This window comes from Solanum lycopersicum, chromosome 2 (assembly GCF_036512215.1).
Source record: "Solanum lycopersicum chromosome 2, SLM_r2.1".
NCBI lineage: Eukaryota > Viridiplantae > Streptophyta > Magnoliopsida > Solanales > Solanaceae > Solanum > Solanum lycopersicum.
In genome coordinates this window covers 70,043,054-70,063,910 of record NC_090801.1, presented here as the reverse complement: position 1 = coordinate 70,063,910, position 20,857 = coordinate 70,043,054, and the positions used below count along the sequence as shown (strand labels likewise).

The window sequence follows — 20,857 nt, the reverse complement described above, 5'->3', positions numbered from 1 at the left end:
ATAATATCTTATAAAAAATGGATAATACTGATCCAACCAAAATATAATTGAGCGAATAAAAAAGAGCACACAAGAAAAGAATTTCCTACTTTTTGAATTTGCTTATTTTGGGCAATCAAACAGGAAAATTAAAATAAATGTAGCTTATTTTTATTTGTTTATTTGATTCTATGCCATTATATTACAGCGGATGACTTGGGATTTCTTATAACTTCGAGGGAGTAATCTCCACTTAAAAAAATATACTATTTGACCACTTTCAGTTTTTTAACATCCTAATTCCCAAGTATCTAAACACTAATAATAATACACCATTTTCTTTTATTTTATTTGTCATTTTTTTTCTCTCTTAAATACTATGCTAACAATAATAAACCAATTAATCTTACTTTAATATTTCCTCCGTCTACAATTAATTGTCATGATTTTTATTTTTAAATTTAAATTATAAAACTTTGACTAACATTTTAAGATATATTTTTTCATCATAATGATACACAAAAAATTGCAATTTAATACTTTTTGTATAGTTTTTGAATATCTAAAATTTTTATTTAAAATATCAAATTAATGTAATCTAATTTAACTTTAAAAATTAGTCAAATTGATTTTCGAAAAACATAACATGACAAATAAATATGGACAGAAAAAATACCATTTTCCTTTTTACCGATTAATTGAATAATGATAAAGATAGAAATAATTAATTGATATTTATATCATCATTTTCTAATATACCAATTATAATAAATTAACTATTTCTAACAAGTAAGTCAACTAAAATAATGGATCGGAGGAAGTACAAAATAAAAATAACGTAGAATAAAATGTATTATTAACGTCTATATTAACATTATTGATATTAATTATGCAAATATCATTTCTTATACATTATCTAATTTAGTATATTAAAAATAATATGCATTTCAAAAAACTTAAAATAAAGATTTTGAGAGATATTTTATCTCTAACTATAAAACTACATGCACTAAAACTTATTCCACTTAAGGATGTTAAATTATTTGAGAAAAATGATTATTTGCGAAAGACATAAATATTTCATTTATTTTTTACATATATGTGGTTTAAAATTAGCAACCGAAAGCACGTAACCGTTCCACTGATACTTCTCAGTCCTCGCTCTTTATTTTCCACTTTAAGTATACTTTTTCCGGCTTTTTTATAATTGAAAGTTGTTATATTAAAATGAAATGAATACGCCACGTAAGGAATAATTCGAGTATGTCACTTTTGTTGTGTGAAATACCGAACAACGTTACTGAGATGCTTTTTAGTCGGATAAAAATTCAGTTGAGTATAATTAGATTTTTAATAATTTTATGCTATGTGTAGTATATAATAATTTATTATTGAGATTTATTTAAATTATATACTCATTTTAATAATAAAAATAATAAAATTGTTTATTATTTTTATTTTTTAAAACTATCGAATAAAATAATTAAGTGTACTCTAGGTAATATTTCAAGAAAAAAATAAGACTGGCAGAAATATGCGGACTTCTCAACTGTTTTACTTGCTAAACCTCGTACTTATATTGAATTTTTTAAATTATTCTAATTTAAAGAATTTGACATTTTTGAAGAATCAGAGTAAATATATTTTTATAATTATTTGAAAACCTCAAAATAAGTTTTTTTTTAATGTATTGCATGTACTTTAAATGAATTACTATTTTTAACTCAATGATGTTTTTAAGTTTGATCTATTTTTATATAGATTATTTCAATATTTGGAGAAAGCATGTGTGAAATTACTCTAGAAGGAGTTTAGCGGGTAAAGAGTCAGGAAGTTCGTATATTCCCATTCATCTTAATTTTTTTCTTGAAACTATTAATTTGGTACACTTAGTTGTTTTATTTGATAGTTCAAAAAAATAAAAATGTTGACAACTTTGTAATTTTTATTAGCTATTATTATAATTAATATATAATTTAAATAAAATTTAATCATTATATAGTACATATGACATAAATTTATAAGATTATTGAATATTTTTTGATCTAATTATATTTGATCAAATCTTTATCCTTTTCAGCTGGCACAGGCATAGAGAGTTAAAAACACTTTCTTTTACCCAGCTAGGTAAAACAATTAAATCACCTTAGTAATTTAATATTTTTGGCTCATTAAAGCAGAAGCTTGCAGAGTTTTAATTGAAGATGAGTTTCATTTCTATGCATGGCAATCATTCAAAAGTTTAACTCAATTACCATATATTCAAAGAAAGTAAGAGTTTATTACTCAGCCACCTAATTATTGAGAATTACTTTATCTAATTCATATTAGTGAATTATTGAGATATGATATATTTAAAAAAATAATATTAAAGATAAAAATTAAAGGTTACTTTCTATTATTACTTTTTTTTTTATTTTTAAATTATTCTTTTTATAAAACATAAAGTAGTAAAACATTTTATTTTTAAAAAATCTCAAATTAGAAAAAATTCATTTATTTTCAACTATAAAAATAAATCTCATCAATTTTCACAAATGAATATTTATTAAAGTCATTTTCTGTCGTGTAAAAAGGAGGTCACTCAATTTTATGTATATGAATTTAAGTTACTACTATATGATGTGATATTTTATATAACATGTATTTATATTTTGTTAATTCACATAATATATTTTGATCCTATTCTAATTCATGATCCTAACCCTTTTTGGATATTAGGCAATATTAAAATGAATTGATAAACTACATGAATAAATAAAATAATATCATGTAATCAGTGAATTAAAATTTTAATTATTTAACATATTACATTTGACATTTATGATAATGAAAAGCAAAAAAGGATAAATAATTTTAATAATTTGGTGAATACTTATCCACCCATATGATCATTCATTATTTCATCTCAATAACCTTATACTATCAATAATAGTAAGTCGATTGAATATTTTATTTGTTTAAGAATTATCTCATTAAATATAAAATATTGACATGATAAAAAATGTGTGGTTCATTTTCTTTGAGCGTGTTAAGTTATTAAAAATAATATATTTCCTTTTTTTTCATTAATTTTTACACCTAGTTTAATTTTTAAAAGAATAGTTAAAAAAAAAAAACATTCATCTCCTTCCTCAATATTGTTGCCACTATTCTTCCACCATTTTTCATAATCTTTTTACATACGTACACTACACTACACACCATATGATCATTCATTATTTCATCTCAATAACCTTACTAGCAATAATAGGAAGTGCAGCCATTCAAAGTTATCCTTAAAATTCACAATTCACTTAGACACCTTAATTTATTCGTATGTCGATTGAATATTTTATTTATTTAAAGATTATCTCATTAAATATAAAATATTGACATGACAAAAAATGTGTGGTTCACTTTCTTTGAGCGTGTTAAGTTATTAAAAATAATATATTTTCTTTTTTTTCATTAACTTTTACACCTAATTTAATTTTTTTAAAAATAATTAAAAAAAAAAGAAGAAGAAACATTCATCTCCTTCCTCAATATTGTTGCCACTATTCTTCCACCATTTTTCATAATCTTTTTACATACGCACACCACACTACACACCACCACGTTCACCTCTCTCTTTCTCTCACCCTGTATCGTTCTTCTTTTGCTTTTCCTCCTTTTTTTTTTATGTTGATTCAAGTTTCAAATATCTTGACGAAGTCCTATTAATTATGATGAAAAAAGATATGAATAGATTTTTTTGGGGCAAGAGCTTGTTATTATTATTTTTCAATTTTAACAAATCTAATTAATGATTAAGAAAATAGTGTGATTGAAAGAAATATCATTTCCAACATTGAATTGGATTCAAGGAGAGGAGTAGGTGGGTTGATCGAAAAAAACACATATATAATTTCAAATAAAAAGGAAAAACGTCAAAGTGAAAATGACTATTTCAAACATGATTCGATTATGTGTCTTTTGGTAAAAAAATGTGGAACTTAACATTGGGGTTGGGTGGGGGTGGTTCTGAGAAGAAGTAAAGTGAATGTTGCTCTTTTTTAATTTTTTTTTACTGAAAACATAGTTTTTATTTATTTTATTTTTAATTTATTTTAACTGTGTTTTTTTGGGTCCAATATCAGATGTCTCTTTTTTATTAGCTACCATGTCACGTCAGTCGTGAGTGTATGACACACCATCTTTACTTTTAGTTGATTGTCAAAATATGTCAATAGATATTTTTTAACTAAAAAAAGTGTTCATTTGAAACAAGTCTAAATGAAATATGTGAATAACTTTAAGTGGCTATAGATAATTTAAGCCATCAATAATAATTTAAAATTTCTCGTATTCTTCATGTAAAATGAAGGTCACTCAATTTTATGTATATTGAAATATATATCTTACTTTTTTTTATTTTCAATATTTTTTTATTTTTAAAAATCACTTTTTTTTTTTAATGTATCTGAGTTATATATTAATGTATTTAAACTAGTATTTAATGTATCCGAGATACATATTATATATTTGCGTTAATTTTTATATATTCGAGATAGTTTTTAATGTATTTGAGTTACATATTATGTATTCAATTTATGTTATAATGTATATGAGATACTCTTTAATGTATCTTAACTACATGCTAATGTATCTGTGTTATTTTTTAAATAATTAATTTAATTACAAACTAAAAAGAAATAAATTATAATTTTAATTTATATTTTTTTATATATCACTTTTTACTATATTGAAAGATAAACAATCAAATATGACATAATATTTTATATAGTCAACCTGGATTTATATATTGTCAATTCACATGATATATTTTGTCCAATCCTCATTCATAACCAGTATTAAACCTTTTAGATGTTTGATTATTAGGCAATGTTAAAAAAAAATAATTTGATAAATAATGCAAAGATGAATATAATTTGTTTTAAATGATTGAAATTTTTTTCTGATCAATACATTATAAATAAAGGATAAAGAATCCTAATAATTTGGTGAATAACATTCATGTCAAACTTAAATATAATCATCCACTCATATGATCATTCATTAGTTCTCATTAAATCAAACAAGTAGTATATGTCTATAACCTTACTAGTTTAAAGCTACAATAATAATAACTTAAAATTGCTCTTTTTGTTCTTACATATTACTTATTTTTAGTTCTCTTATTTTTAGAAGAGACAATATTTTTTTTTAACTTCAGTAATAATAATAGTATCTTTTTTATAAAAGTTAAAATTAATTCTAGTTAATAGGATTTTAGCCATTTATTTGCAATATTCACTTGAATATTATTGTAAAAACATTATTAACAAATATGAAATATGAGTTGTTTAATTTCAATATTTTATATAAATTCTGTACTTATTTCATCATCTTCAATTATAAGTAAAATCAAATCATAAGATTATTAATATTAAAATTTCTTGAGGCCCTCAAAATTTTGGAACTAAAGCAAACGTTTTACAAGCATCATTTGAGCCACTCCTAACAAATAAATAGAGTTACATCTAGTGACCTAACTGTATACATAATATCAAATACATATAACTTAAAATCTTCATCCTAATTACATATGCCTCATAAGAATTTCATCATTATATATTTATGCCTCAGAAGTTTGCCAAATTCTTGCTGGGCTGAGCAGTACTGTGCTGTTAATAAGCAAAAGCAAATATTGTTTGTGTCCACGTCAAGCAAAAGATTCCCAAACAAAAACAGAGCTTTCGCCTAGCTCAAACAAACAAGACAAAATTAAACATTAAATGGGACCAGCATAAATATCATATGGACTCAGGGCCTACTTTACCACTCCAACAATAAAACATACTGGAATTCATATAGCCGATCTCAAAGTAATTTACAACTATTCGAACATTGTTGATTTATTACGCGATACTTATCCATCATCATCGCTTGATATTTGCGCAGTTGTACTCGTAGCTATGAATTGCACTCAGCAAAGAAAGAAATTAACTTTGTACATATCCAAAATAAAGTAACTATTTATCAACGGAAATATCAAAGCGAATATGCCTAAGCAACACCGGAATAACAACATCGGGTGAACTGAGCTGCGGCAGATGTCCATCGGTGGACATCACCTCCACAATGGATTCGCCTCCGAGGTTCTGGTGAAGGTATTCGGAGACTACGACAGGCACAGCCAAATCCTTCATGCTCTGAATTATATGACAAGGAACAGTTACATGAGGCAACATATGTCTCAAATCACTTTGGAATATAATTTGTAACACACTTAATGCCATGTCTGGTCTCATGTTGAACAATGTCCTGCTGAACTCCTGTACCGCAACCGAGTCCATGTCCCCTCCTATAGCTAAAGGTGCAAAACCTGAACACCATGCCTTGTAATTTGATCTCATTGCTTCAAATAATTGATCTAGATCTTCTTGTTCGAATCCTCCGTAATAGTCCACGTCATTCAAATACCTAATTAATTAGTAAGATAAGTTGCAATAACGTAAAAAGATTCTTCTAAGTAAGTTGAAAAATGAGAAAACATTTCATAGAATCATCTTGTAAGCCAATTACAAGTAATTGTAAGTAATAAAGAAACACAAGGGACAACTGTCGCACCAGTGTAGACAAGTGACAACCAATCCCACCATGCTCAATAAGAAATTACAAGAATATTGGCTAATGATCCGCATACTTACCAACTAAATGATTTGTTTAAATTATTATAGTAAGCCAAAAATTAAACTAGAATTTATTTATAGTAGCCCAAAATTATATCAGAAATTATTGTATTGTTATCTAGGAGAATCTTAATAGTTTAGTTGGTTCACTATTTAAACTTTCAACTTATCAGTGGATATTCAATTAATCATTTGTAACCTCTTTCCGTTGCGATAAAAAAAAAATACTCCCCACTCTTTAATTTATTTATTGTTGACTTGATTTATAGTTTAAGAAATTACACAGCACTTTGCATTTTACAATAATTTAAAAATATCTAAAATGTTATTTAATTTTATAATCTTAAATATTTCACGGAATTAAGAAGTCGCATACCAAGAAAAGAAAATTATTTTTGAAGGACTAAAAAGAGATGCTACAAGATAAATAAATTGAGCAGGACTTGTACTTTACGTTTAAACTTTACTAGTGAGTATATCTTTTTTCCTTTAACCATCGCATGGAAAAAATAATGAATATTAGTTGATAAAATAGTTGTAATAACAGTCCGCATAAAAATTTGTAACAAGGAAAAATAGTCAATTGTTAGAATAAATCTGAAGAAGGTAAAAGGTAAAAGAGGAAATTAACCTTGGAGAACCAGAAACTGTGACAAGTTTGGTGAAGAGATCGGGACGTGCAACAGAAGCGATGGCACCAATCATGGCAGAAACAGAGTGACCGACATAAATACAACAAGGAATTTGGAGTTCTTCCAAAATAGCGATCACATCATAGGCGTATCCTTCTAAGGTTGAGTACCTTTCAAAGTCAAAGTAATCTGGGTTGGTAGTTCCAGCTCCCATATTGTCAAACAAGACAACCTTATAATCCTCAACTAGATGAGGAACCAAATGTTTCCACACAGATTGATCTGTTCCGAACCCATGAGCAAGGACTATACTTCGATCCCCTGTTCCTAAAATCTTCACGTTGTGTGCTTCTTCAACAATTCCCATTCTTTAATTCAATCGAATTGTGTTTTTAATTGGTTGCCTCTTACGTTGGTGTGGACTTGTGAAACTCTTTTATGCTTTGTTTGGGTCTTGGCCCATTCGTGTCGTGTTGCTCTTTGTTTATGAGATCTATTTTATTTCTTTGCACATTGGCATCTGACGGCTATATAATATTTAATCAAATGGACAATATTTCCAATTTCTTTGCAATATTGGGCATCTGATGGCTGCTTATATTTATTAAATTGTTAAAAAATAAATAATCAAAATAGACAATAATTTATTAGTTAATCATCAACTATTTATTTGTTTTTAGTTTGAGCACATCCTTTAAATTATTTATTTTTAAAAAAGCAAGTGTATTCTTTTTCATAAATATTTTTTAAAAAAAGTAATAATTAACTTTTTAGTAATTTTTTGGTTTTTAAAATTCTCTTTCTATAAAAATAAAATTAAAAGAACAGCATTAAAGTAGGACAACTTTCACATATAGCAAACAAAAAATTCATATTTGTATGCTATAGCAAACTTTGCGTAATTGTGCTCCATAGCAAACATAAAACTGTATAATTCGCTATACATATACAATTGTATAATTCGCTGGCCTATTTCGCTGCAGTTGTATAATTTGCTTTGCATACAGTTGAATCGAATTAAAATGTATGTATATTGCATAATTATAAGTGTATAGCAAGAAGATATATGTTTTTCTCGCTTTATACAAAAACAGAAACACAATATATACATTTCTGTTGTATAAAGCTAGAGAAAATTGTATTTCACTGCAATTGTATAATTCACAATTGCATAATTCGTTGGCCTTTTTCTCTGCAATATTTGAAGTAAAATGTTTGTAAATTGTATAATTAAGTGTATAACACAAATATATAAATTTTTGCATGTGTATATACAATTTTCTCTCGCTTTATACAAAACAGAAACAGAATTATACACTTCTGTGTATAAAGCGAGAGAGGCGAGCGAGAATGGAGAGTGGCGAGCGAGATTTTTGGGAGAGAGACGCTGACAAATTTTAGTTAATGTTTGCTATGGAGCACAATTGAATCAAACCCTAGCTATTTTATTTAATTTAGGTTATTAATTTTCTATTATATACAATTTTTCCATTAAAGTATACGCATGATTATTCATAAAACTCTACCCAAATAATTTACTAACAGAACAAATAACCTAGTCAATTTAAAATAAGTCTCGTATATTTGTTTGAACACCTCTACTATCAATCATAAATTTTGAGTCATATTGAAAGATAAGTGATTCATTGTTAATATTTTTAATGGGATGAAATAAAGAAGGAAAATATCAACTTAAACTTAATTATAATAATTTCGATCAAAGGAAAAAAAAAACATATTTTGTCATAACACAATTCACAACCACCTATCTAAATTAAATTAGACGATGATATAATCTAATTTATGCTAGCATTAATTCAATTCTGCAGGAGTATCAATTAATTTTGTATCGCGTGACTTTTGTGACCACTAGACTTTCGAGGTGAGTAATAAACCTTAGGTGACAATTACATAAAAGATTTAATATACTAGTAATAAAATTTTAAATTTATCAGTAAATTTCATTTAAACATCTCAATTACGTCATTTTCTACGCTGTACTTGTTAACCAGATTTATCGCGGCTATATTTATATATATTAAAATCCCAATTAGTACCGTCCTCTCTGTGTATAACAAACTGGATAGTTTGTGTCTCCCAAATTTTAGTACTCCACTTGGAGAAAAGATTCAACATGTGATTGTAAGGACCACTTCAAATTGACAGGCGTACGTATCTCGATTCGGAAGTAGAAAAAGAGTAGGTAGTAATAATTATTTAAGTGATGATCACTTGAGATTGGATCGAAGACATGATCAATCAAGTTTTAGGTTTGTCTTTGAAAAATAATGAAGTTTCTAAGTTTTATATATAAAATTTCATAATAATTGTCTGAAATTTCACATGTCAAAGTTGAAATTTTAAGACAATAATTATATTTCAGCTACACGAACTAAAAGAAAATGACTATTTCTGAATCTTACCCCAAGTTTGAATGCCATTTACAACGTATGACATCCCAAACGTACAAACTCCAGAAAGGCTAAGTTTCTCTTTCTTTCTTCTGAAAAATTAAAGCACAGACTAAAACAAATCTAAATGTGGAATATATTATTCCAGACACTTTTTTATCCATACTCTTCTATTGCCTCCAGAATATTAATGGAGAAAAGAAAAAAATTCAACGGACCAAAATTTTTAGTGCCTTCTACGGGAATAAAGAAAGGAGTCCGGAGCCTAAATGGTATAAAATATTAATAAAAGTATTAAAATAATATATAAAATTTCATATTAATCAAAACGATAAAATCGCTGGAACAACAACGATTTACTCCACCAAAAAAAGAAAAATCGCTGCTACTGCAGCGATTTTACAAAATGTGATTTTTTTTTTGAAAAAATTCAAATCACTATCTAGGCAGCGATTTTCAATTTTGCTGCAATTTTCTAAAAAGAAAATTGAAAATAGCTGTCAAGATAGCGATTTGATTTTTTTTATTTTAAAATTACATTTTGCAAAATCGCTGCAGTTTCGGTGAAGTAAATCGCTGTTGTTCCAACAATTTTACCGTTTTAGTTAATATAAAATTTTATATACCATCTTAAAATTTTTGTTAATAATTTATACTTTTTTGACTCTGGACTCATAAAGGAAGAGTAGAAAGCTGAGTTCGACGTGTGGGCTTAGTCACCACATTTACAAGTATTTCTTGTTGCTATCAAGTGTAAATATACTTGCCTAGGCAATATGATAGAAAAAGAAAGAAAAGTCTAATTAGAAGCGAAATTCAAGATTTAAAGTGTATAAATTCATATAACAATTTTAAATTAATAGTATAATCAATAACTAAGTTTACAATTAAATATTTATAGTAATACTTAATATTTTTATAAAGTCTGAGTAAAAATTATTAAATTCGCGTGGCTGATTTGCTGACCGTAACGAACTTGACTCTGCCCCAAAAAGGGCGGGAAGACCTTTGACCTGGGCTGGGGAGGGATTGGGGTCGCTTTTCTTTAGGACTTTAGTCCGTAACAAGGCTCGAAGACCTCCGGCTGGATTTGAAATGGATCAGGAAGACTTAGTTGATTCATTTTGTAAGCAATGGTGACATGAAAAACAAAGAGGAGAATAGAAATACACATGTATATTTATTTTGATGATGAGTACTTTTGAAGAAGTTTTTTTCATTATCCTTTAACTAGAAGAAGCATCAGCAGTAATATCATGTGAAATGTGTCGAAGCAATACGGGGATAGTAGCCTCAGGTGCGCTCAAATGTGGAAGATGACCTTCTGTTGAGATGATCTCTACGATCGATTTTCCGCCTAAATTTCTGTGTAAATATTCAGAAACAGTCACTGGCATTGCAACATCCATTGAGCTCTGTATGATATGGCAAGGGACAGTAACACGGGACAGATAATGCCTTAGGTCGAACGTGAAAACAGTGCGGAAAACACTGAGTGCTATGTCTGGTCTCATGTTGAATAATGTCCTGCTGAATTCTTGTACTGCCACGGAATTCATGTCACCTCCCACCGCTAGTGGCGCAAAACCAGATACCCATGCCTTGTAGTTCGACTCCATTGCTTGACATAGTTGTTCTATGTCTTCCGATTCGAATCCTCCATAATAGTCATCCGTATTTATGAACCTAAGAAAAGAAATCATGTGACGTTATAGAAGAGAGTTGCTCGGATAGTTAACAGAGGTTACGTTCAATCCAATTTTATTGGTGTTGGGTGGATGGTAAGTATTGCAAAATTCTTCATAATATCAAAAGAAAATTCATGTGATTGGCAAAAAAAGTTGAATTTTTTTTAAAAAAAAGAAAAGAAAAGTTGTGTGATTCTTTTTAGATAAGATCAAAAGAAACGGAGGAGATTGATTTAAAATATCTGAATCGTAAATACGTTTAAGAGGGAAATGCTACGTACATCTTCCTTCTAATTTATTTGTGTTAAACGAGCATTTTAATTAACACTTTTCTTGTTTTTTAGTTAAATACAGAAATATTTAAAAGTTTCATTAGACAAATAAATTGACATATCAATTTATCTCACCTTGGGGAAGCTGATACAAGAATGAGTTTGGAAAAGAGATCGGGACGAAAAATAGAAGCAACAACACCAGTCATAGCCGATAAGGAATGGCCTAAGTACATGCAACGATTGATTTGAAGTTCCTCCAAAATGGAAATTAAATCGTACGCATAACCTTCAAGGGAAGAATATCGATCAAAATCGAAGTAATCAGGATTTGTCGGTCCAGCACCCATATTATCATAAAGTACAACACGATATTCATCAACGAGGTAAGGAACAAGCTGTTTCCAAACAGACTGATCGGTGCCGAAGCCATGACCCAGTACGATGGTCTTTTCGCCTGAACCTACAACTTTTACGTTGTGAGCTTCTTCACCGATTCCCATTTTTTGGTCTGAGTTTTTTGTTTCCCAATTTTTAGACTTTATTAAGGTGTGGTGTGGAAATTGGAGGAGACGACCAGCCGACTTTTTGGTACGAAGGAAGATGGATTGGCCGGTGGCTGTTAATTTTAGGTTCACAAATCATAACATTAGTATTGCAAGAGTGCTAATTAATGGAAGGGTTTTTATGGTTATCAAGTTATTGAAATACTTTAGTAAAGTTACTTTATCTGTTTTATGCTAAAATAAAAGTCACACATATTTTTTACTATAATAAAATATTAATAACTTCTACCGAAAAACACTAGAAAATACTCCATCCGTTTAAAAAAGAATGATTCTATTTTCTTTTTGATCTCTTTTAAAAAGAATGATCCCTTTCATTTTTTGAAAACACTTTAACTTTAATTTTTCACGTAGCGTGTTTAAGACCCACAAGATTAAAGAGTTTGATTTTGGTACATTTGACATAACTTTAATTTAGAACCACAAAATTAAAAAATCTTTTTTATTTTCTTAAACTCTGTTCCAAGTCAAACTAGATCATTCCTTTTTAACCGCAAGGAGTAACATAAATGATCATTTTAATTATTCCCTATTTAAATTAAGTGAGCAATCATAATTTCATGATATTTTAACCAAACATGCAAATTATCTCAATATTAAGGGAACTCTTGTTTTTCCTTGGAAACTGCTTGCTGGGAACTTTGGGACTTCTAAATTTGAGCATCATCAAATCTGTTTTCCCCTGTCATGAATACTTGTTCCATTTAAAATTTACCCATATGATCAGATAATTTCTGAAAGGGAATCTTAAGAGGTATCCTACTTGTTAGGATAAAAATTACAAGGCATTGTAGAGCTAACAAGTGTAAATTTTGAATAATGATAAATTATACCACAAAGAAACTTTACAAAGAGAAATATAATATTATATATTTACCGATTGAAAATTAGTATAAAAGAAAATATAAATCAATTATGGTAATACTTTATTTTTCCTTCGAAATAAAATAAAATCATATACTGTGAGAAAATCAAGTAAAACTCTTAACAAGTTTATCTATTAGCGGAAATTGGATTCTCAAATAAAGCACACCTAGTATTGTTCAAATTGGTCAAGGATAATTACATCCCAGGATCACAATAGGTAAAATGCTTCATGGTTTATTGACTAAGAAGAAGCTGTAATTTCATTTCATCTATAAACTTTCACCATGAAGAGTTGTAGTATAATTGCCAGGAAAGTATAACAAGGTACAAACAAACAGGGCTTTAAGCAGAAGTGTCAAAAAAAGAAGTATAAGCTCAAGCTGGTTTTGTCACCAGCTTAGTCTATCAACTCCAATACAGAAGGTACGTGTACATCAAGGTAAATGTACATGGTTGGCCCTTCTGATTGTTATCTAAAAGTATATAAAGAAACTCTCCAAGTTTTAGACGACGTATTTACAAAATGGTATATATAATGTATACATGTATTAGACACTTTTCATGGGGAAACATAAGATATGTTCTCTCCTTAATGACCCGAGTTCAAGGAGTATATGTCAAGAGGGACATTCGTGCCCTTAACAATGTTAATTCCAGAATTTGAGGACCTTCCAGGGTGATCCAAATATATCACAATAACTGTGATATCATCATGAACGTGCCGCCTTTCCCCCTTCTCTAGTCGTTTGATGTCCTCATATCTCATTTCTTTCTTCTCTGCAGCACCCTCAAGGGCAGCTCTCACTAATCGTTTTGCTATTCCCTGGAGAAATGAGGAAGAAAACACAGTTATCTTATTCATTAGTTAATTATGCCCAACATGAAGGAGAAGTTTGATCACAAAATTACTTCAAGGAGAGTCTAGTTATCATAAGAGCCTGCATCCACTTTACAGATAACAAAATGGATGAGGGTACGTACTGTTTCCAAAAATTAAAGAATGTGATAGAATAGGAGGGGTCGATACTCACAATTCTAGGATTCTTCAAAACAATATCCTTAGCTTCGTCATCGGTTAGTTGATCCCATAGGCCATCCGATGCAAATATCAAAAATAAGTCTTCTGGTCTTATCTTTCGGATCAATATGGAGGGCTCTGCTGACATTACAGCTCTTTTTAAAGGAATAGGATATCCATATTGTATGAACATAGGATCTCTATTAAACTCAGGTTTCTTCAGATAGACATCACCAATTGATCTAGAAACCTGGTACAGATAAATAGGCAATATGAGATGGATTTTCTCAAAACATAGGATTGCTCCCTGATATTGGCTGCTTGCAAGCTTTTAACGAAAACAGTCAGCTTCAGACTTTATTTGGCATTTTTCATATAACAAGGGAACCTTGCTGAAGTTAAAATGAAGGATACAGATGGAAAGATAAGTATCATGCAGCCGCTGCTACAAATTGTAGTTACCAAAAGATAAAAGATTGCTAGTAAGTGGTTAAGAGCGAAGGGATAAACGGGAAAGGACATTCCTTTGTGTCCATGCGTAAAACAAAATTACTTCACATGCAACAAAATGTTTTTGCCTTGATGTGAATCCCATAGGTGCAAACTTGTAAATCTTGACACTGATGTGTCTTTTACTAGATTGAAAAGGAGAAATTGCTTATACACAAGGTCTAAAATCTTAAAAAGTAGAAGATAAAAAGATGTTTATTCTCCAAAAGAACTAGACACACAAATCTACATAATCAACATATGAAGTGACATGTTTTTTTTTGACAAGGGTATAAATTATAATGTGATTGGCTAAGAAGCTAAAAGGACAAAATTTAAACATACGGTCTATAACCTCAGAAAAAGTAGATGAAAGCATACTTTATGCCAACACACAAAAGAGGCACCCCAGAAAGACTTGACATACACCACGTCTAAAAGGTATGATCAACTTGCTATGAGTGCACACACATAATTAGCATATATAAAGTGACTTATTTAGAAGCCTCAACTATGAGTTCCCGGAGATTTTGGACCACCTTCATAACATGCTCGAGCAACAGAAAGGCGAATTGTTTCTAACTACATAAATATGAATCTTTGTATTTGTGTGTGACGACAAACCAGAGATCAGAAAAAAAAGACTTAGGTCTTCTTTGTTGTCTAGCTTCCATAACTTTCTTACTTTCAGAACATTAGCGTATCTAGACAGCTAAGAGGTAACAACAGATGGACCACTGTAAACTTAACGGAAGTCAGAATTGAGAATGAAAGAGCTCTGACTATTTTCTCCTTCCACCATATGTACTTTAGATTGAATAGAAACTATTAACATTCTCAGACGCCACCTAGTCATAACAAAACCGCATTTCAGAAAGGACTAATTAGCTTTCTTCAAGTGGAGGTCTGATTCATCATGGCTGCAGGTCTGAAAAGATGTATTAATTCTACTGAATATCATGAAGGCTAGTAAACAAATTTAATAACCTTGAATGGTTAAATGTCTAATCAAAACTGTCGACTGCATTAATAGGACAGAAGAAAAGAGGATTGAGAACAGATACCTGAATTATACCCTTAATTCTCCAAACCCCTCGAACGTAGACCACAACATGAGAATCATCTGGATGCAGTGCCTCTACCTCCTTCCTAACCTCCTCAACCCCAACATTATGATCTATCGACAAACGTTCTGCCACTACTACTGCTGAATCACCCGTCTGGCCTGTCTCTGCTCTCCTGCCAAGCACTGCCCTGGAGTCCCCAAGATTTGCCACATACAATTCATCTTTTGAGATTGCTCCAAATAGACAACAAGACCCTGCAGATGCAATCTGAGGTTGATCCAGCCAAGACTGTTTCACCAAACGCAAGAATCCCTCCTCAATAGCATCAAATGCTTTCCTGATCACGTCCTCAGACAATCCTCCTTCTTCCAAAGCCAGCTCTATAATAATCGAAAAAACAAGGAAATCAAACACAAAATGATATCTCTAATTACACCTATTTCAAACATTCAAAAATTAAACATGTCTACAATTTGAACAAGCTCAATTCCTTTTTCTCCTCTACTCCACGCATGACCAAGTCAATTTTCTCCCAGCCTCCCCTGATCAATCTCATGATAATTTCAACATACTAACTAAACACACCACATAAACCAACAATCAAGAAGTCAAAAAAAATTATAGGTTTAGAAATATAAAATTAGAAAATTTGCACTAGCATAGTTTTGCTATTAGACCCCACTGACAAGAAACAGAGTGAACCCAATCTTTCATAGTAGTAAAATAGTATCAAGAAATAGTACATACTTTGTAGTTGAGGGAAGAGATTGTTGTTGATGAAGCGAGAAGCTTGCGGGCCACCATGACCATCATAAACACCCACATAAGTAGCACTAGGGGTTGTAAAAACTTGACCTTGATCTTCAAGCAAAGAATTGGCCTGAACTACAGCAACAGAATATTCACCTGTGGCATGTGGCTTCAAGTCCATATGCCATAAAAGATCATCACCATCGTCCCCACCAAAGCAGCTCCCAAAACAGGAGCTTAACATCTTAGACTGCTGGCTGTAGAGTGAAAGAGGATTTTTTTTTTTTTTTGAAGAAAAGAAAGAAGACGACGTATTTATTGGTAAGCGGAAATTTATATTTTTGCTTATTGTCTCTACGTTGGAACAAGACTAGAGACTTTTATTCCACAAGGAAGAAAAATGGGAAACCAAAGACTTGAGACTGAAATAGTAGAAATTGTGCGTGCCCCACTAAAACTAACGCGTGTGGAAAAAAAAGAACAAATCAGGGAAATTATTAGCCGCATTATTTACATCATTGTGTGAAACATATGGTTGAAGTTAAGACATACCTAAGTGAAGCAATATTGACAAAGAAAATTTTAGTTGATTTTGATTTATTTGAGATTGGGACTTTTTAGGTATTTTTGTCATGATAATTAGTGAAAATAACATCATTAAGGGGTGTCATGATAAGTAGTCTTTGCTATTTTAAGTTCGGTTCAGTTTAGTAAAGCGTATAAATTGTTTCTATCTAACTTGTGTAGTTTTTTGTATTACCTATTTTAGAATTGGGTGAATTTTTTTTATTTTTATAACTAAATTCTTCTATACTTCTGATAAATATAATACAGATGTAGTTCGTATATAATTTATTAGATACTCAAAGTGTTATGATTTATTTCTATCTTTTAAGAAACAAAACTAATAAGTGCATGCTTAAGGAACAAAATACAAGGCACCATTTTTGTTAACTTGTGACGAACTTGAAAGATCAAAATTGTTGGTATATATTTATGAGATTATTTTAACGTACAGCAGAGCATTTAAGTGTATATTTGTGAGATTATTTTAACGTACAGCAGAGCATAAGGACCATTTTAAATTATCCTTAAACATAAGGGACCATTTTGTCATTTTCTCTGAAAAACAAGAGAGTGACTTTTATGTATATGTAATACGAAGATGAAGAGCTGTAATATCAATGGCTACTGGTTTAATCCGACGAGCTATTTATAGGGTTCAGTCATCTTCGCCGGCGGCGAGGCTACTTGTTGCCCGAGCTCACGCTTCGGACACCAAATCCCAGCAGGTCCAACCTCAAGTCGTTTCAAATTTACCGATGGAATCCAGATAACCCAGGGAAACCCGAGCTCCAAGAATACAAAATTGATCTGAAGGAATGTGGCCCTATGGTCTTAGACGCCCTAATCAAAATCAAGAATGAAGTTGACCCTTCACCAACCTTCAGAAGATCTTGCAGAGAAGGGATCTGTGGGTCCTGTGCCATGAACATCGACGGCTGTAATGGACTCGCTTGTTTGACAAAGATCTCATCGGATTCTGTATCGACGATTACGCCACTGCCACATATGTTTGTGATTAAGGATTTGGTAGTGGATATGACTAATTTTTATAATCAGTATAAGTCTATTGAGCCTTGGCTGAAGAGAAAAACACCTGCGCCAACGCCTGGAAAGGAGATACCTCAGAGCAAGAGCGATAAGGCTAAGTTGGATGGGATGTACGAGTGTATTCTCTGTGCTTGTTGTAGTACATCATGCCCTAGCTACTGGTGGAATCCTGAGTCTTATCTTGGTCCTGCTGCACTACTCCATGCCAATAGGTAATATTTACTTGATTTTTTTTTCATGTTAAGCTCTTCCTGTTTTGACTTCACTCTCTTTTAATGTTCTGTATCTTTTAAATTGTTATATTCTGGTTGCATTTGGATCAAATAATAAGTTAAAGATACCTATAATTTGTCGGCAGAGTTACCGTTATATTCCTTATTGGTGTTAGCCTGGTAGGTAGCATGTATCTCATGAAATTAGTCGAGTAACCATGGTCAGTAAGATTTTAGTAAGTACAACAACATGTATGGTACTTGTGCTTAAATGTAACAGGATGCCCATAAATTTTGTGTGAATAAATTGTATCAGATTAAGAAAGTTGTGTTCCTTTTAGATACAAAGTGAATCTCATTTATATGAGGTGCAACTTCTTGTAGAAGTTTGATGAATCGTATGCGGTAGGATCTTATTGTTTGGTAAAATGCAACTTCTATGGAAGTCTTGGATATTATTCTGAGTTATCACTAGACAACTTTGAAACATATTACTTTTCTCAACCTGCTAATCCCTTGTTGGTTCATTTCTTTGTTGCTAGTTTCTAACCTATGGCATCTCTGTTATTTGACTCAAAATTTAAGAATATCCAAGCAACATCTCTTTTTACCTATACAATCTTTCAGATTTTTGACTATCATGTGATTAGTTTTTTTGTCTGTGCTCTCCAAGCCTAACTAATCTGCAGAGGAAACTAGGTATTTCCTCCTTTGCATAAACATCATGCCCTGCTCTCTCATTCCCTCTGCTGTCTACGCCATCACAACTATTTCTTGGAGCACCCCGCACCTATTGTTCTGATCGTTCCTCTCTAGAACAATCAGCTTTTCTCAATTCTTAGATTAGCTGCAGGGTTGACCTACATTATGTTTGGTGTGTGCTCAAGCACCCATTGTCTGTTATTCTTTCTCAATGCGGAAATTTCAAGTGTGGATGGAAAATGTTCATATTACATTCTGCGCTTGTCATCATTTAAAAATAATGACACCAAATGCAGATGAAGGGACCTTTTCTGTTCAGTTCTACAAACTTGGAAATTTATTATGCCAAAGGGAATATTAGAGAGATGCTGATATCTGTGGGGGCAAACTCAACTACTCAACGGATGGTTTAGGTTTCTTTCCAAACTGCCTTTAGAGTTGTATGATTTATGTGCTCAGAGATGTAGAACGTTATTTCCCTCGGTCATTTGCATGATGAGGGGATAAGAGTTTTAAATTTCTGAAATTTCTGTACTTGCCTTGATGTTATTAAGAGGTTTGGATTGTATATAAGTTGCTCTACCCCCTTAACCCTTCTATCCATTGCTATTTCAGATGTTGTTCATTATTATATGTACTGAAAGGGGTTATATCTCAACTTTTAAATGTAGATGGATCATGGATAGCCGTGATGAACATACTCTGGAGCGCCTGGACGCAGTTAATGATGAATTCAAGCTTTATCGCTGCCACACTATTTTGAACTGTTCTCGTGCTTGCCCAAAGGGATTTAATCCTGGCAAGCTCAGAACATCAAGCGCCTGGAGATGGCGCCTTGAGCCTGCACTCTGCAGTGTAGTGTACCAGTCTATTCTGCTAACATTGATTTTGGAGGACCAGTAGGAGGTAGTTCTCAAAATAATTTATGCACAGATCGTAATTTGCTTTCTGAGATTTTTTTTTGGTGCTAGGGTGTTGCCCTTCCCCGAGCCCTGTGTGAATATGGGATTCTTTTGTGCACCGTGCTGCCTTATTCGAGATGAAAGGTGCATCTCACCTGAAATATTGTACTAACAATTAGTATGATAGCTGAAGTGAAGCAAACATGTAATAGCAGAGAGTATATACAAATTTATGAACTGATTTATCATAGAAAATAATGATTTCTATAAATATTCGTTTGAAATTATACCTCATAAAAACTTCATCAATTATATAAAACATTTCTTATATTATCGATGGTAGAATTTAAACTTTATTGAATGCTTTAGTTTCAATAAAAAAAATAATGTACCCATACTTGCGATTTTTATTCTAAATTCCCAAAATATGAAAGGGACAATATGAATGAAATGAAACGGTCCACAGTAACCGGTAGAGAATATACTAACTTTAGATTTTTTCAAATTCAAATTTGTTTAGCTGGTCAACTGGTCTTCTGGCTGAACACTACGTTCCACTGGAATTTAATTTTGAAATAACATTCTGCTTGGAATTTGGGTCATAATTTTTCAAACAAACATAATCAAACAATAAAAATTTCAAACCATTTTTATATAATTAGTATTAATAAAAATGTTGGTGAGATATGAAGATATAGATAATATCTAAAGATTAATCATAATTTATATAACAATCGCTTATATACATCATAAATTAGTATATCATTTTTTCTACAACTCTTTAGCAATTAGTGAAATGGGAATTTGTGTTTTCGTTGTATCCATCACTGAAAGGACGAGCGATTCGGAGAATCTTGAATAACAAAAAAAACCGAAATTTTATAATTAATGACAAGAAAGAATATATCTATTTAATCTTAATAAGTCTTTTGGTTCATTGTTCTTCTGTTGTTTCTTTAAGCCTTCTAGTGCCTCTCTAAGGTGGCTGTGCATTTAATAGAAATCTATATAATATTAACATGCAAGTAAAAT

General features: G+C 30.8%; 3 protein-coding genes and 1 pseudogene across 3 annotated transcripts; 1 reads left to right on the top strand and 3 right to left on the bottom strand.

Moving 5' to 3' along the window:
- Positions 1-5,777: 5,777 nt before the first annotated feature.
- Positions 5,778-7,878, bottom strand: LOC101252734 (probable esterase KAI2). Its single transcript, XM_004231846.4, has 2 exons — positions 7,267-7,878; positions 5,778-6,426 (listed from the first exon to the last, which is right to left on the bottom strand). The coding sequence occupies exons 1-2, from the start codon at positions 7,632-7,634 to the stop codon at positions 5,976-5,978; spliced, it is 819 nt and encodes a 272-aa protein (XP_004231894.1). The 5' UTR covers positions 7,635-7,878; the 3' UTR covers positions 5,778-5,975.
- A 2,864-nt stretch (positions 7,879-10,742) lies between these two features.
- Positions 10,743-12,346, bottom strand: LOC101243860 (probable esterase KAI2). The gene is made up of 2 exons (XM_004233559.5): positions 11,774-12,346; positions 10,743-11,364 (listed from the first exon to the last, which is right to left on the bottom strand). The coding sequence occupies exons 1-2, from the start codon at positions 12,139-12,141 to the stop codon at positions 10,905-10,907; spliced, it is 828 nt and encodes a 275-aa protein (XP_004233607.1). The 5' UTR covers positions 12,142-12,346; the 3' UTR covers positions 10,743-10,904.
- A 958-nt stretch (positions 12,347-13,304) lies between these two features.
- Positions 13,305-16,967, bottom strand: LOC101253040 (probable protein phosphatase 2C 78). Its single transcript, XM_004231847.5, has 4 exons — positions 16,393-16,967; positions 15,643-16,025; positions 14,103-14,339; positions 13,305-13,894 (listed from the first exon to the last, which is right to left on the bottom strand). Exons 1-4 carry the CDS (start codon positions 16,637-16,639, stop codon positions 13,661-13,663), a joined length of 1,101 nt encoding a protein of 366 aa, XP_004231895.1. The 5' UTR covers positions 16,640-16,967; the 3' UTR covers positions 13,305-13,660.
- Positions 16,968-17,496: 529 nt separating this feature from the next.
- Positions 17,497-20,125, top strand: LOC101253337 (succinate dehydrogenase [ubiquinone] iron-sulfur subunit 2, mitochondrial-like; annotated as a pseudogene).
- Positions 20,126-20,857: the final 732 nt, after the last annotated feature.

Coding starts and splice junctions, on each gene's coding strand:
- LOC101252734 (XM_004231846.4), bottom strand. CDS start 7,634: ATGGGAATTGTTGAAGAAGCACACAACGTGAAGATTTTAGGAACAGGG. Junction 6,427..7,266: donor ACAGTTTCTGGTTCTCCAAG/GTTAATTTCCTC, acceptor CTAATTAATTAG/GTATTTGAATGACGTGGACT.
- LOC101243860 (XM_004233559.5), bottom strand. CDS start 12,141: ATGGGAATCGGTGAAGAAGCTCACAACGTAAAAGTTGTAGGTTCAGGC. Junction 11,365..11,773: donor CTTGTATCAGCTTCCCCAAG/GTGAGATAAATT, acceptor TTCTTTTCTTAG/GTTCATAAATACGGATGACT.
- LOC101253040 (XM_004231847.5), bottom strand. CDS start 16,639: ATGTTAAGCTCCTGTTTTGGGAGCTGCTTTGGTGGGGACGATGGTGAT. Junction 16,026..16,392: donor TCTCTTCCCTCAACTACAAA/GTATGTACTATT, acceptor CGATTATTATAG/AGCTGGCTTTGGAAGAAGGA. Junction 13,895..14,102: donor TTTTGAAGAATCCTAGAATT/GTGAGTATCGAC, acceptor TCATTTCTCCAG/GGAATAGCAAAACGATTAGT.